Source organism: Dasypus novemcinctus, chromosome 9 (genome assembly GCF_030445035.2).
Source record: "Dasypus novemcinctus isolate mDasNov1 chromosome 9, mDasNov1.1.hap2, whole genome shotgun sequence".
Taxonomy (NCBI): Eukaryota; Metazoa; Chordata; class Mammalia; order Cingulata; family Dasypodidae; genus Dasypus; species Dasypus novemcinctus.
This window is the reverse complement of record NC_080681.1, coordinates 24,555,978-24,573,649: the sequence shown is the minus strand read 5'-3', so window position 1 is coordinate 24,573,649 and position 17,672 is coordinate 24,555,978. Positions and strand designations below refer to the sequence as shown.

At 38.5% G+C, this 17,672-nt stretch overlaps 1 protein-coding gene across 9 annotated transcripts in view; it reads left to right on the top strand.

Moving 5' to 3' along the window:
* CDC14A (cell division cycle 14A) overlaps positions 1 to 17,672 on the top strand; it is a 193,875-nt gene that overhangs the window by 70,961 nt on the left and 105,242 nt on the right. For 5 of the 9 annotated variants that reach the window (XM_012530321.4, XM_058303115.2, XM_058303117.2 and 2 more), the window contains 2 exons: positions 573 to 611; positions 9,254 to 9,333. In XM_012530321.4, the coding sequence (XP_012385775.2) occupies positions 573 to 611; positions 9,254 to 9,333 (119 nt within the window). The remainder of the gene's footprint in view (positions 1 to 572; positions 612 to 9,253; positions 9,334 to 17,672) is intronic. The other 4 variants (XM_058303114.1, XM_058303118.2, XM_004471680.4 and 1 more) reach the window with 1 other exon arrangement.

Genomic DNA, 17,672 nt, shown 5'->3' with positions numbered 1-17,672 from the left:
TTCTAATAGAGTTGAAATTTGAAGAACAAGGAAGAACAACTTGCTTTCTGTAGACTCAAGATGCATTCATTCTTATCCTGTTTAGCACAAAAGATTTTAAAATAGACTGAATAAAATACAGGTTGTTTAAAATATACAATTGTATTTCTGGTTTGTAATGAGCTTTACCTATCTTATAAGTGATTGTTTAAGACTGAATATTTCTATTTCCATAAGCAATTAGAAGAAAAATAGAATTGGTTATGCATTTGAGAAATATACAACTTTTTTTCCCTATTTCTTTTTAAAATTAAAGTTGAATGCAGATACTGTTTTCTTTGTCACTGGCTATAATGGGAGGAAATGATTAAGGAGAAAATGTTGCTAAAAATAATAAAATTTAACATTTTGTTTGTGCTTGTATAGGACAATTAAGACTTACTGCTGTCTTCAGGAAAAAGCAGTTTATAAATTAAGTGCCCTGACATTTAAAAAGTCTGAGAACTAAGGACTTGGAAACCAAGGAAGAGACTTTATTTTAAAACCTATGGTTTGGCTTTGCAGAGATTCTCATCTTGTTTTTTTTTTTATAGACGCTTATTCTTTGGAGTTCTGAGGCTCATTTTTTACAGGTAACTAGTAATTGCTTTCCTTTCCATTAAAAAAAAAAAAAGAAGCAACAACAAAAAACCCAAACAACCTAGCCTAGTAATCTTATATTTTGTTCATAAGAAGTTCAAATAAGAAAAAAAGAGTACAGAACTAGTAATATCAAATCTGGCTTATTTACATGTACTTCTTTGGAGAGTGGGGCACTGGTCATCTTGGGATCTTCTGATATTTTGAAAATGGATTTAATAAAGCAAGGGCCAGTGACATTTATTTTATGGTTGCTGATATTAAGGTACTAGGAGATTCAGGTGACTATATGAAAAGGCAGAACTGAGAGTAGAATCAATGGCTGTGCTTTAAAATGGAAGAGTTGAAGTAAATGATGGTTTAATATGATATTGGTATGTAGCAATCATGAGGGAAATTCACAATCTCATGTTTTGTTGTTCGTACACATAGGTAGGTGTTAGGGCCGAGTATGGGAGAAATAACAGTTGTGGATCCCATTTCATATGGATTAGGTGATGACAAGGGAAAAATACATTATTGGACCAAAGTTTATCCTTTCTGAGCTTCCTTACTATAGAAGAACTATGTGCTGGATGTAATTTTGAGCACTTTACATATATTATTAATTCATTTAATGTTAACAACCTTATGAGGTATTTTTACAGTTATTATCCCCACTTCACAGTAAGGAAACTGAAGGGCAGAGTGGTGATACAATACACCTTATAAGTGAAAGAGCTTGATCTGAACACAGGCAGTTGGCACTGGTCTTGGGGTGCCTGACCACAACACTCTGTTACCTCACCCTCTAGACAGATGATTGGTGTTTTGTGGTTATGCCGTGCTTGTTCTGTCATGAAATGCCCTTACCATTACTATTCAGTCATGCAATCATCGATCTTTTTTTTTGAGTGGGCACCATGTGCCAAGCACAGTTGGTGTCCTGCAAATACAGAAGAGACAGAAATCCTGCTCTTAATTGATTTACAGCCTGGTTGGGATGACAGACAAAATCAAATAACCACAGAAACATAATGACAAACCAGGGTAAGAGGTTAAAGGAGAAGGACAAGGAACTTTAGAGCATAAACCAGTGGCATGATTCCATCTGGTTGCCAGAGAAGGCCCTCAAAGTGATTGAGAGATTAGATCCCAAGGAATGGGAGGAGGTCACTACCTAAAACCTGTGGTGATGCAAGGCAGGCCCAGGTCAAGTTTGATATCTTCTCTGGAATCTATCTCCCTGACCCCATCAGAGCCCTTGCATCAATGCTTTTGATGAGGTTGCAAACTCCTCTGATTCCTCATGTGTTCAGGGTCCTGTGCAAATTGTAAGCATTAAGGTTAAGTACATGTTGATTGAATTCTAGTCATCTTTGGTGATTGGAGTTCAGTTCTACTTTGTGCTTCCTGCCTTTTATGAGGTGTTGGGAGTGGCTGAACATTGCATCACAATAGACATAGTTAAGGGAGAGAGAATGTCCTAGTCGGGTAGTATGTCTTGACTCCCTAAATATTTTCAATAAGCAAATACAAATAATTTGAACTAGAATTCTTTTTTTTAAACTTAATTTTTCTTTATTTCTTCTCTTTTAGCTCATCTTTGGAGAATTAACTGTGTCTAAGTTGATGCCCTTGTATAACTTGGCTCAGAAATTTAATTTCATTAGCTTCCCATGGCATTAGCACTAAAGTTAGAGTTAAACATTTTGTATCTCATTCACTAATTATTAATTCAGCTGAATAAATTCTCTAGGGTGGATACATTCTTGGTACCTTTATAAGTATAAAACATGGCATGATGCACTAAACATGTTTACCGAGCTTCTGTCTGACAGGAGGCATTGTAAGGCTTATAAAGATATGGAAAACTAGGCTACTGCATTCAGGGAGCTTTCCAGTTTAGTATAAAGGAAAATAATCACAACAGAGCTCTGCAGGGCCCATCAGGAAGTAGATCTGAAGGCTTGTGAGGAGCCGGACTGCCTGACTCCATCGAGCCCTAGCTGTGTGACCTCAGACAACTAGTTCTCAGCTCTTCATGTGTGAAATGGAATAATAATGAAATATGGATAACAATGGAATATACCTCATAGGGTGATTGCGAAGGTAGCAAAACAATTATGTAAAATGCTTAGAATAGTGGCTGGCACTTAGTGTATACTATGTTTTTCTTCATTATGATAATTTTACTCTGAGAGTTGGGTATCATTTATTCTGTAGTCTCAGGAGTAAGAGGAAGCGTTTCTGAGCTGAAGAAGAAAGGCATCATGGAAGCCATATCTGAGTTAGGGCTAATGAAATGGGAAGAATTTTAATAGGCAGAGGTGGATGGTCAGGAGAATATTCTCAGACGCAGGAAAGTGTCAAGTATGTTTAGTGAATGGAGGGGTGCTGTCTAGCAGGTAAGGTTCATTTAAGGAACAGTGGCAAGTTCACATGGCAAGGTAGGTTGGCACCACGTCTCATGAGGCAGGAGCAATCTGGGTTGGGCTTTAAAGCAGAATCGACACTCAGAGCTGTGCTCTGAAATTACGATTGTAGGGGGGAGGTGGAGCAGAGGCAAGTGGTCCTAGCGTGCTGTGGGAAGGGTTTGAAATAATGTGGTGATGATAGTCCTGAAAGAAAGGTCAGGGAAGATTCTCCAGGAAGCTGATGAAACTTAAGTTTCAGAGCCCCTTACTTACGCAGGCCCCTCTCAAGAGCCTTAGTGAGGGGTGTTCATATGTTCAAATACTTTTGTCAAGTATGAAATGATATTTTGTATCCTTTTTATTCAAGAGAGCCTCCCCACAATGTGTCTTTCATGGCTGCAAACCTGCCCCATAGTTGACAGAGACTGCAATAAGTATCAGTTCAGGTATTGATTTAGTGAGGGCTGGGACAGTGAAGAAGAAAGAATAAAAAGTCAAACATGTCTTTTGAGATATTGAAGCTGGGGGATGTTGGGAGGAGCCCATTAGAGAGCGAGGTTTTAAACCATGTGCTTTGCAATGATTAGCTTCACCAGGGAAAGAAACATTTTCTTCTGATTTCTACCTATCCCTCTCCTCAACTGCTGTCACGCAAAAGTGATCATTTTAATTACAAGGGGCTGGAGATGGTGTATAGCCATGACTGCTAATTAATGGACTAGAGTTGAAGGTACATAGCATGGTGATATCTTTGTAGATGTCTGTATTTGGTACTCTGTATGCTAAATTCAGTAATTTATTTTCCTTGTATTGTTGTTTGCAACTTCTAAAGGCAGTCTCTCCAAAGTCTTCCAGATTTGGTAAATCTTAGTGCTTCTAGAGTATTTCCAAGTCATAATGTCGCTATTCTCTGGAAGCTTCTATTTTGAAGAAATTTAATTGACTCAGAAATGTTTGGAATGTTAATTTCACAGCTCTCATAACAGTGTTCCAGTGGTAGTACCGGATTGGGAAAGGTTATTCTCAACATTTGTTTCCCTTTTTTTAAACAAAAAAATTAGGTAACAGGAAATCAAATGACAAAATTGAAGAATGCTCTAAAGTGGCCAAGTCTAATCCTCAAGAATATTTTCATTTTCCAGATCACAAAATATAAGTATAATTAACATAGAGGTGCAAATTTCATTTTTAAATACATTCGGGGTGTATGTGTCTTGTTCTGCTGGAAGACTTTTTTGGGGAAACCAATGTCACCTCAAAACAAAGCTAAAAACATAGTAAGGCCTGAGTCAAATGTCCTTAGGGAAGGACCATTAGCAAATTTATGACCCAGAGTTTGGTTCAGACGTCTATATTAAGCCATTTGTTTTAATATCATCCTTGTATATCTGAGGAATTATATTATCAAAATAGGCAAATATAATTGTACATTTCAAAATGCTCCTGAAATTCAGGAATGTTATTTTTATTATTTGTAGGTGTATCTTTTTTAATTTTTGAAAATTTATTTTTGTTAGAGAAGTTGTAGGTTTACAGAAAAATCATGCATAAAATACGGAGTTCCTATATACCACCCTATTAACGCCTTGTGTTAGTGTGGTACATTTGTTACAATTCATGATAGAACATTTTTATAATTGCACTATTAACTATAGTTCGTCATTTCCAATAGGATTCACTGTGTGTGTTACATAGTTCTATATTTTAGAAAAATTTTTTTATTCTAGTAACATATACAGCCTAAAATTTCTCCTTTTAATTACATACACATAAATAAATCAGTGATGTTACTTATGTTCACAATGTTGTTGTGACTATTTAAAGAGAAATGGTAGTATGTGCTGGTACATGGGGTGGCAAAAGATGGGAAATTTGATGAGTGATTAAGTGAAGTTTGGGAAACATTGGTTTATTGGTAAACAGTATAAATTTTGCTGGCTTTGGAGTACGGTTTTTAATTATGTTGTTAAATAAAAACCTCATATATACTAGTACTATATATAAATTAGAATATTGGCTGTTTAGGAATCTTTTAAACAAACTGAGTTATTTGGGTTCTTGGTACTTAGCATCAAAGATAATTAATCAGAAGAATTCACTTTAATTGGTTGGCTTGTGGTCAGTTAAAAAGAAGGAAGTATATGTCAAATGCTATTCTTCTGAGGTTTCTAGGGCTTCCTGGCAAGAGTAAGACAATTTTATAAAAGTTTTCCATGAACTCACCATTCCGGGTAAATTGGCATGGTATACCAAGCCTATGCAAAAGGCTGTTCTTATAAAATTTTTTATTTTGAAGTAGTTTAAAACTTACAGGACAGTTGCAAAATAATGCAAACTCAGAGAACTCCACCATACCCCCTACCCAGATACCCAATCTTCCACATATGCTGTATCATTCTATCCATTCTTCTAATTATCCATCTATCATCTATCTATCTATCTATCTATCTATCTATCTATCTATCTATCTATCTATCTATCTAATCTATCTATCTATCTATCATCTCTCATCTGTTGATCTATTAATCATCTATCAATTATCTGCCTACCTAATCTCTATTTTCTAAACGTTTGAGAGTAGGTTATATACATAATCATGCTCTTTGTACACGTAATACTTCCATATATAATTCTGCAAAGGGCTTTTGTCAAGTTTTGTCAATCAAAAGATAGAGAGGATTCTTCCTGTTCGGGTTTATATATGCTAATATCTAGTGAAGAAGGGTAGACAACATACAACATATTTTTTTTCCCCTCGAGAAGCGGAAAAGGAAATTTAGGATATTTAGAAGATGCTTTAAAATAATTTTATTCAAATATATTTTTTAGAAATATTACAATATCTGGTAACAAATTTATATTAAATTTAGATTGTATTTTTAGGACTAATTTTGGCATTTCATAACTGATTTAGTTCCTTCACATTTAAAGAACAAATTGAAACACATCTATACCAAAACACAAGAAATGTGGGGAAACATAAAGTAAAAAGTACCCCTTTCTCTCTCTAGGTCCCTTTATCACTATTCCTTAGAAACACCTACTATTAACAGTTTGATGTCACCTAGTTTTTTTTTTTTAATTTAATTTTATTTATTCATTTTTTAAAAAATATTACATTAAAAAAATATGAGGTCCCCATTCACCCCCACCGCCCCCAGCCCACCACTTCCCCCACAGTAACACTCTCCCCCATCATCATGACACATCCATTGCATCCGGTGAGTACATCTCTGGGCATCGCTGCACCCCATGGCCTGTGGTCCACACCATAGCCCACACTCTCCCACGTTCCATCCAGTGGGCCATGGGAGGACATACAATGTCCGGCAGTTGTCCCTGCAGCACCACTCAGGACAACTCCAAGTCCCGAAAATGCCTCCACATCTCATCTCTTCCTCCCATTCCCCGCACCCAGCAGCCACCATGGCCACTTTTTCCACACCAATGCCACATTTTCTCGATTATTAACCACAATAGTTCATGAATAGAATATCATTAAGTCCACTCTAATCCTTACTGTATTCCTCCTTCCTGTGGACCTTGGCTTGGTTGTGTCCACTCCACATGTTTGTCAAGAGGGGGCTTAGATTCCACATGGATACTGGATGCAATCCTCCTGCTTTCAGTTGTAGGCACTCTAGGCTCCATGGTGTGGTGGTTGACCTTCTTCAACTCCATGTTAGCTGAGTGGGGTAAGTCCAGTAAACCAGAGTGTAGGAGCAGAAGTCTGTTGAGGCTCAGGGCCTGGCTATCATATTGTCAGTCCAGAGATTCAAATCCCCTAGATATATCTTAAACCCCAGCACCAACTACAATTCCAGTAAAGTAGCATGAAAGGCTTGTGAAAAGAGATCCCATCTGTGTCCAGCTCCATCACGCAGAAACACCAGCTCCAAAGAAGGGCCAACTGACATGGCAGTGAACTCCATCTGCCATGACCATAGAACCCGTGGGTCTTTTTAGCCCTCAAAAGAACCAGTACCTGGGGTTGTATCTACTTTATCTGTCTGTTTAGGAATTAGGGAGAATAGGAGCCTTCTTCCAGATTTTTGCTTCTGTTGACTGGGTTTATATTTTCAAGCAGGTGTGATGTATGCAGTTGCTGTGGGCTTTAGAGTCAGATCTGTGTTCAAATGTAACTCCATCACAGAGCAGTAGTATGAATTTAGGAGGTTTCCTTACCTTTCTGATCTTTAGATTCCTCAAAAGCAAAGTTTAATAAATGTCACTTCCCTTCTGTGTTTTAATCAGTCCTGGTCTATCTGTCTGTCTCTTTTCTCTTTCCCTTTCTATATTTAATAAGGAGACATGTCTTCTAGTGCATGAATACATGACATGTTTTCTCCTGGAAAAATGGAATTTAGTACTTTAATGATCCCAGCATGCATGCATTCAGTAATACACTCCTTTATCAGAGGAACATTTCTCCACTCTCCCCAAGTATTACCATCAGGCCATTGCATTTACCTGCTCCTGGAATCTTTTTGGAATTTAGATGCCCTCTGTTGCACTTATTAATATTTTAGCACTGGGATAAAAATAAAAACAAAGGCTCTCATCTTACAGTGTGAGAATGCAGGTCACGTGTGCTAAGTCATGCTGGTAAGAGGAGTAGCAAAACCCTGGGGGACAGCCAGACTAAAGAAGGTTTCACATGGGCTGGGGCCTCCCTCCTGTGGAATGACTGCCTCAAAATGAAAAGGAAATTACTGTAATGCTCCTGAGGAAGGAAATGCTTTTTTCCCCAAAGGTTGTCATAAAAGCTTTAATTATCTAATCCAAACAGAGAAGCTTTCTATAAACAGCTTTCCCTTTTAGCAGCCATAATCAACTTTAAAATACTGCACCATCTTTGGGGTTCGGAAATCACTGTGTTATAACTAACTTTATTATATGACCTACCCATAAAGGTACAACAAAATCCTGTTTTAATATTGGTTACTAAAAATGGTATCTTGAAAGCAAGAGTTGGTTTAAATGGATTTTGGTAATTTATTTGGGTTCCTTTTGTAGAATCTGTGCTTCAAGTCCAGATCAGCAGTGTTAAACTGGTTTTGTTTTCTCTACTGTTTTTGTTTCATGCTCAATTCACTTTGGCTGGTGTGAACTTTGTCAGACTTGTACATTTAATTGCCAAATGAATATGGGGCTTTCTTATTAAAATTTTGTTGATTATCTTTTATTTTGGTTTTCTTTCTTTAGTTAATTCAGGTGTTTTCTAGATCTAAAATTATTAGGTGTGTTATAGTATTTCTTGTTTTATCTTATTTTATTATGTGTATGTTATATATTGCCATTGAGAATAGTCCCTTTTTTCTTTTACCAGGCCCCTGCTTATTTCATTTTTGGCACTTAATTCAGATTGTGTTTTCATTAATTCACATACATTCAAACTAAAATGTATTTATTTCTTAGCACTTAATTCAGATTGTATTTTCATTAATTCACATACATTCAAACTAAAATGTATTTATTTTCATTAATTCAAATACATTCAAAACTGGGATGGAAATTCCACAGAGACATTCCAGTACCTGGTACAGTGCTGTGTGTATAGAAAGGTGGACAGTAAATGTTTGATGAAGTGAAAGTTGTTTACTGGTTTTAAGAATTTCTTTTTGTTTAACACTAGTTTATTTTGCTGGATCCAGAGATTTAAATGATCCTGATATCAAGAACCAAGCCAGTATATTTTCCACAACTCTTACCTGCATACATTTTTACCTGTGTCACTGTGATTTTATTGAGTGTTTACAGAGCAGCACCGGCTTTGTTCAGAGTGGACAGAACTCAGAACTCCCATGGGTGTTGTGCTCACTGTAAGATGTCTTTCACAGTTCAGACTCTGAATTACCTTACCGCAGGTCTGTGAGTGACAAGGAGGCCTGTTTTGGTCTTTGGTGAGCACACAGTAGAATAATGGAAGTAGAATTTGACTGCTCCCTTCTCCCTGTCCTTGTCTGCTCAGGGTGCTCTTGTAATAGCCTCTGAATGGCCTCTCTATGGATCTGCCCTCTGTCTCTAAGCTCTCACCCATCCTTAAGCCAAAGCTGCCACTCAACTTCAAGCTGAAAAGGAAATTTTGGCCCCACATTTGCTGTCTAAAGGTTAATGTTATCACCATGACAGTTGTCATTTCCAAGTGGAAGAAGTGAAATGCAAATTTGGTGAATAATAGAATTAGCTTTGTGTCCTTTTTTGGCAATATTCTAAATGTTGCTATTTATCTATCTTAGGTGATCTACTTAAAGAAGACACCAGAAGAAGCCTACAGAGCACTCCTATCTGGCTCAAATCCCCCCTATCTCCCATTCAGGTATTACTGCCTATGACACTTGAGATTTTTGCTATGGATCTTGCTACTTTAGAATTGGATTATTGTGTTCTTTTAATTGTCTAAGGTGATAATGAAATTATATGGAATGAGATGAGATGATAGTCTTTGTTATTTCATTTTTAAAAAAGCTTTTGTTTAATTAATTCCTCCCAGATGGCTCCCTCTTCTCCTTGCTCATTGTTGTTTTTTTTTTTTTTTTTCTCATTGGTTTTGCTTGTGTTTTGCTTGTCGGTTTTTTTTTTTTTCTTTCGGAGGCACTGGAACTGAACCTGGGACCTTCCATGTGCAAGGCTGGTGCCCAGCTGCTTGAGCTATATCTGCTCCCTGCTCATTCATTTTTACTCAGTGTCTTCTTGTCTGCTCATTGTTTTTGCTTGTTGTCTGCTTGTTTTTGCTCAATGTCTGGTTGTTGTCTGCTTGTTGTTTGTCTTCTTTAGGAGCTACTGGGAACCAAACCTGGGACCTCCCATGGGGGAGGCATGTGCTCAACTGCTTAAGCCTCATCTGCTCCCTTTATTATTTCGTTTTTGAAGACCGTTTTCCTACCTGGCAAGAATAAAATAGCTTTCTCCTTTTAAAAAGTTTTATTTTCCCTTGAATCCTTTCTATATCTTGACAGTTTACTTGAAGTACAAAGATTTATGAGCTAGTAACTATTCAAGATTTCTTAGTGATCAGCAATATGCGTCATTCATTCATCCATTTACTCTTTCATTTCGTGAGCAGAACTCTGACCACTTGTCAGGGACTGAAGATATAGAGTAAGATATTCTACATACCTTCCAGGGACACATGTTTAATGGGGACCCTAAATCAACTGTTCAGAGCACAAATCTGGCTTATATCCCAAGGAAGCCTCTTACCACAGTGTTAGAGGAGAATGTTTTTAAGTATGAAGTGATGAAGATTTTTAAAAAATTTGTGCTAAACTTGAGCATGTTTAAATAGTAGAAGGAAACATACATCAAAATTCCCACAATGGTCACCTCTGATAGAATTTCAGATAATTCTAATATTTTTGTCATTTTGCTTATTTGTGTGTTCAGATTGTGAGCATGCATATTGCTTATTACTGTTACTATCATTGTAATTAACACCAACAACGAGAAAAGAACAGGAAAGATCAAGGAGACCTCTTTGCCTGGTCTTCTGCTGTAAACTCACAGCAGTTCTGAGGTCAGAGTCAGCAGAGACTGAATTGGCAAGGCTGGTATGAATCTTTTTAGGTTTCTCTTCCTTTCAGTGTACTATTGATCAGTCATTCTAAAAGATCATTTTAGTTGATCATTTTTCTAAGGTCCCAAGAGACCCCCGATCCTTAGTTGAGTTCCCAGATTACTTTCATTGCAGTCATTGGCAAGAGTTTTCAAGTGTACATTCTTGGGTGTTCATAAAAGAATATTTGAAAATTTAAAGTCTCACAAAACACTGAAAAAGTAACCAATCTCAATTATACAACTCTTCTTTTAGATATCTTTTGTGTGTGTGTGTTTTAAAATTCATTTTACACCTACACTTTTGTTTATTTCATATATATCAGATTGATAAGCTTTCTCGATACTGGTAATGAATAACAAATTAGGTAAAAACCAATTTTTCTCTTGACATAAAATTAGGGAATGAACTTTGCAGACAATAAAGAACATTTGGGGACTCAGTTTTGAAGACATATCCAGAAAGCATGACATGAAAAATAATGATCATTTTGGAGATGAGGTGGAGGTGGGGGTACACTGACATTTAATGGAATAAAGCTTGTTGAATATTAGATACTCTTTTTCCAGATATTAATTTTCTTTTTTTGGGTTCTCTTCCAGGATAGGTTTTATGTGACTTTTTTTTTTTTTTTTTTAAACTTGGAGAAGGATATTTAAGTGCTTCCCAAATCTGGCTCTATACCTGTAAAGTTTTAAAAATATTGATGTCTGCTTTCCACTCTCAGAAATTCTTATGCATTTGGGATTTTTTAAAACTCCCAACATGATTCCAGTATGTGGCCAATGTTGAGAACTACTGCTCTATAAGATATAGCATGGGGGAAAATGATCAAATAAGATTAGACCTTTCTCTCTTGGAGATTTACAAAGCACTTTTCCATTTTAAAGATTTTGAATGCTTCTAAGTAATAAAGTAACATGTTTAACTTTGTTTTTTTTTTTTTTTTTTTAAAGATTTATTTTTATTTATTTAATTCCCCTCCCCTCCCCCGGTTGTCTGTTTTTCTGTATCTTTTTGCTGCGTCTTGTTTCTTTGTCCGCTTCTGTTGTCGTCAGCGGCACGGGAAGTGTGGGCGGCGCCATTCCTCGGCAGGCTGCTCCCTCCTTTGCGCTGGGCGGCTCTCCCTATGGGTGCACTCCTTGCGCGTGGGGCTCCCCTACGCGGGGGACACTCCTGTGTGGCACGGCACTCCTTGCGCGCATCAGCACTGCGCATGGGCCAGCTCCACACGGGTCAAGGAGGCCTGGGGCTTGAACCGCGGACCTCCCATGTGGTAGACCGACGCCCTAACCACTGGGCCAAAGTCGGTTTCCCTGTTTAACTTTGTTTAACCCAGAATTTTCCAAAGTACTTCATCCTGAAACATCTTCCCTCCCTCCCAATATGCGTTAACATCCAGCAGAACTAGTGTTCTGAAATATCTTGGGCACATTTCCTGATCTACACCCATGTGGAATAAAAAAGAACTTTGGGGGTTAGAATGATATGCTTCCATTTGTTGAACCTTTTGTGCTGTTTCCTAAGAGATTTGCAAATAAATAACTTATCAAATAGTGGTGTTTCATCTAATGTGAGCCATTAGATGAGGCCAGAAAATCTTCCTCAACAGAGGTCCACAAGCCTCTCCTTGGCAAATCCTTTAGTGGCATTTATCATGAAAATGAATCCATAATATTGGATTAAGGGAGGTGTTTGTTGTGTTTTGAGATGACTCCTAGTGAAGTCCCTGTTGCTGAGCTATGTCTTAATGTGGGTGAGTCTTACTTAATGGGAAATCTCAAAAGCAATTATTGGAGATCTTCTGGGCAAGCCAAAACTTGCAGCTCTTTTAACAAAGGCTCAAAGGGGTCAGCCACTTAGAACTTGGCATCACACTGCCTTCTTTCTTCTAAAGCAAAGTAAACATGTACTGGAAGGTGTTAGATGCAATTCTAAATAAATCTCATTACATTAAATGGCTGAATCAGATATTTGTTATCTTAAATATGGTATTGTGATTTTTGTCAAAATGTATTTAGCAATGTATTTTATACTTCAAAGGGAAAGTTCTTCCTATCCTGTTTTTCTCTTGAGTTTCTATACTGTAGAAACAAAATTTCTTTTATAATCGCTTAAGACTTGTAGATAGTTTCCTTTCATTCTCCTTTTTTCTTTTTTCTTTTTAAATGGCGTTGACTGCCTCTCTTCTCAAAAGTTTTGATCTTTGGGGACTGTTTTGCCCTTGGAGCTTTAATAAATCTTTGTTTTTGATACTTGGTATGTTGGAAAAAAATCTGCATTAGTTTTGAATGGTGAGGATATGCCAGTTTCCTGAGTGTTGGAAATAGATGGCTTATCAAACAGTGGTATTTTGTCCATCTCAAACGGTTGAGTTCATTCTCAGTAGCTGGGGCATATTGAGTAACCTGGACCACCATGAAAAGCAGACTCTGTATCAGATCTTTCTTGTTAAAGTGGTAAATGAGCACCACTGTATATGAGATCTGAGAACAGAAACAACTGTCAGGGTCTTTGTGATCCACTAAAATACACACAATGAGGTGAGTTACATCTATTTTGTTTTTTATCAGCTGGAACAAGACAGTGGTTCAATGATTTGCATTGTAAAAATTGGCTCAGGCTACTTGTTTGTTATTTATATGTTTATGGTCCCAGATCAGCATTACCAGACTTTTTGTACTCTTGCTTTAGTATCACAAACTTCTATCAGCAGCTGCAAAGACTGCCAAGTCACTCAATCCAAGTCAATTCTGACTCTACCCAGAGTTAGGACAGGCTTACAGTTTGAGGGCAATTCTTTACAAAATTGTCATTAAGGTACCAGTCGCTGGGAAACGGACTTTGGCCCAGTGGTTAGGGCGTCCGTCTACCACATGGGAGGTCCGCAGTTCAAGCCCCAGGCCTCCTTGACCCGTGTGGAGCTGGCCCATGCGCAGTGCTGATGCGCGCAAGGAGTGCCCTGCTACACAGGGGTGTCCCCCGCGTAGGGGAGCCCCACGCGCAAGGAGTGCACCCATAAGGAGAGCCGCCCAGCGCGAAGGAGGGAGCAGCCTGCCGACGACTGGCACCGCCCACACTTCCCGTGCCGCTGACAACAAGACAACAGAAGCGGACAAAGAAACAAGATGCAGCAAAAAGACACAGAAAACAGACAACCGGGGGAGGGGAATTAAATAAATAAAAATAAATCTTTAAAAAAAAAAAAAAAAAGGTACCAGTCGCAAGGTTGGGAACTCAGACCACCCACACTTCTGACTAGCTGGTTACAAATTTGGAGGTTCCCACAATCCCCTTGGGTTTGGTAGTTTGCCAGACAACTCACAGAACTCACTGAAAGCATTATACGTAAGATTACAATTTTTTTATAGTAAAAGGATACAGATAAGACAAAGGAAAGAAGATGCACAGGGGCGGGTGTGGGAGGTCCTCAAATGCAAGCTTATAATTCCCTCTCCAGGTGGAGCCAGAAGGGGTCACCCTCCCAACATAGCATTTTTATCAATCTTGGAAGGTCCTCCTGGCTTTGAGTGTCCTGATTTTATATGGGAGTCTCATTACATACGTATGATTGACAGAATCAGTGTCCACACAGTTTAGCTAAATCTGTAGCCACCTCCTCATCCCAGAGGTCAGGAATTTGACCTGATTTGGCTCAAAGCTACAACCCCCTAATCATCTGGTTGGTCTTTCTGGTATGGTTAGCACCTATCCTAACACTGCAGGTAAGGCTGGCTCTTCCTAGTTGCCTCCTTAGCATATGAACTATCAGGTGGGTCACAGGGTCTACCATAAATAACAAAAGACACTCCTATCACAGGAATTTCCAGGAAGTTGCTTTCCAGGAGCTAAGGACAAAGACCAGCTAAGTCTTTCATTATACCACAACTTTTTTTCCTTTCTTTTTAAAGGAATTTTAGGTTTTGTAAATGTTACATTGAAAATATAGGGGATTCCCATATACAACACCCCCTCACCCTCCCATACTTTTCCTCATTAACAGCATCTTTCATTATTGTGGTACGTTTGTTACAATTGGTGAACACATATTGAAGCATTGCTATGAAGTATGTTCTGTAGTTTACATTATGGTTTATACTTTGCAGAGCACAGTTTTATAGGTTTTGATAAAATGTATAATGGCTGATATCCGTTATTGTAATCTCATGCAAAACAATTCCAATGTCCCCCAAATACCCCATGTTACACCTATTCTTCCCTCTTCCTCCCCTCAGAACCTCTGGTGCCCACTAGCTTTATATGTGTTACATGTTCTTTTATTAGTAGAATAGTACTAAGTCTGTTTTAGCCCATAGTTACATTTCCAATTAGGTTTATTTGTTCCTCAGTCATGAGGATTTTTGGATGGTGATGCCCACTCTGCTTCCAATTGAGAGGGGGCTTAAATCCCATGGGGCAGATGGATGGAACTGTCTTGCTTGCAGTTGTAGATACTGTTATTTTGGGATAGGCATTGTCCATCATCATCCTCTTATTAGGTGTCCTGAGTGAGTTGGATGAATTGGAGAGTAGGTATTGGCTGCAACTCTGCTGAGATTCAGGGCTCAAATTGCATATGAACAGTCAGAAGATTTAAGTCTCTGTGACAAATACTTAATGGTTATAGTGCTAATTATAGGTTCAAATAAATGGGGCAGAAGAACCATGTGTAGAAAAATTATAAATGAGTCTAACTCTGATATATGGAGGAGATAGGTTATCATATATTCCAAGGTAAGGCTCAACAATGGGATGCTGATTTCCTGGGGTTGTCTGCTCTGCCTGTAGTGTCTAGATGTCTCTAGAGCCTGTATAACATCATGTAGGATGTTATTGAGAGGGGAGGTTGTGTAGGGGGTATGGTATATGGGAATCCCCTATATATTCTATGTGACTTTTCTGTAACAAGCTTTTTGGAATATAAAGTAAAAAAAATAAGTAAAACTCTTGGGGAACAGACAGAAGAAATTGTTAATATACATAACAGATCTTACAGTGATGAAAGGCACAATGCAAAAAATTATTTTTATTTTATTTTTAATTTTGTTATTTTTTTGTTGGCTTTGTTTTTTGGGAGGTTTTGGATTGCAGAAGTGTTGCAACTGTGGCAGGGGAGGATCACTGGAGTGGGGTATCAGTGGTGGGAGGGGATGTGTGGGGGTGGGTGCACCTGGGGCATGCCTCTATACATATGAATGTGTTCATATGATCATGGGGTATTGTCTCAGTGGGTGGAGACCACAGAATAACTGACAGAATATTGAATTCCCATCCTGGGGAGTCCTGCTATATTCTCTCCTAGAACGGCAAGAATCTCTAGAGTACATGGGTGGAGCCTAGCAAAGGAGAATAGGTCAATATGCCAGGACCTTGATATTGAGGCTTGTACTTATGAACCTTGTTCTTCTGGAACTGAAACTTAGCCTAATAATATATATTGTCTGAGTTACCTCCTGAAAGCCTTGTTGTTGCTCACATGTGGCCTCTCTCTAAGCCAAACTCAGCATATATATTTACTACCTTCCCCCAACGTGGGACACGACTCCTGGGAAAGAGACTTCCTGGCACCAAGGGATTGATATGAAGTGCCAGCTAGTGATGCATTTGGAAAAAGACCTGGAAAAATAAGGGAAAATATTAAATACAAACGAGTTTTTATGGCTATGAGGTTTCAGAGTTGGGAGGTCATTCTAGATGTTACACTTATACAACTCTCAGGATGATCTCACTGACTGCCACAATAAACACTACCTCAAGCTGGAGTTCTTCTATACCACAGCTATTTATTTATTTATTTATTTATTTATTTATTTATTTATTTATTTATTTATTTATCTCCCCTCCCCCCGCCCCAGTTGTCTTTCTCTGTGTCTATTTGCTGCATCTTCTTTGTCTGATTCTTTTGTTGTCAATGGCATGGGAATCTGTGTTTCTTTTTGTTGCATCATCTTGTTGTGTCAGCTCTCTGTGTGCGGTGCCATTCCTGGGCAGGCTGCACTTTTGTGCTGGGCGGCTCTCCTTATGGAGCGCACTCCTTGCGCGTGGGGCTCCCCTACACAGTGGACACCCCTGTGTGGCAGGGCACTCCTTGCGCGCATCCGCACTGCACATGGGCCAGCTCCACATGGGTCAAGGAGGCCCGGAGTTTGAACTGCGGACCTCCCATGTGGTAGATGGATGCCCTAACCACTGGGCCAAGTCGGCTGCCTATACCACAGCTCTTTATAGTGCATTTGCAATAGTTATCCTTAGGTGATAAGGCTAACTAAAAGGGATAGGGTAAGATTGCAATTATTTACCTTGATGAACATAGTAATAATTATTTTATTGATAACCTATTATATGAGGCTCTTATTTGGTCTACTGAGTTAAAGACAAGTTATTGTTATTTTAATTTTAAAGCAAAATTAGTAGGTTAAATCTGTGGCACTTGAATGCTAATAAAAGGCCCAGAACAAAGCCCAATTTTTCTGGTGCCCACTATTGCTAGTTCTAGACAAATTGTATTTTGTCTTTACATGAACTTTTAAGCCATGAATTAGAATTCATTTTTTATATATCTCCCTTTCTCTGGCTGAGCAATGTTGTTAGTTGTATTTGTCAGCCAAAGGGGTGCTGATGCAAAGTACCAGAAATCTGTTGGCTTTTATAAAGGGTATTTATTTGGGTAGAAGCTTACATTTACAAGGCCCTAGGAGGTACTTCCTCACCAAAATCTGTTGAAGCAAGATGGGCGATGTCTGTGAGGGCTCAGCCTTCTTCTTTTCTCTTAAGGCTCCATGGGCCCAGCTTCTTCCGATCTCAGTTATAGCCTGGAGGGCTCTTTTCTTTCTGGGCTTAGTTGCTCTGGTCTTTTCACAAAGTCAACTGTAAACTATCAGGCAAATGGCTTATCTCTCTTCCCAGGGCCTCTGCTGTGTCTATGGACTTGTCTCTCTTCCTCTGTGTATCTTCTGTGTGTATCTACTTCTGTGTATCTCCTTGATCAAGTGTCCATTCATATAGCCCACAAAGGGGGCAGGACTCAGAGTTGCCCTAATGACGTGGCTGAATCAAAGCCCTAATCTTACATAATTTTAACAAAAGCAGTTTAGCTAAATCTG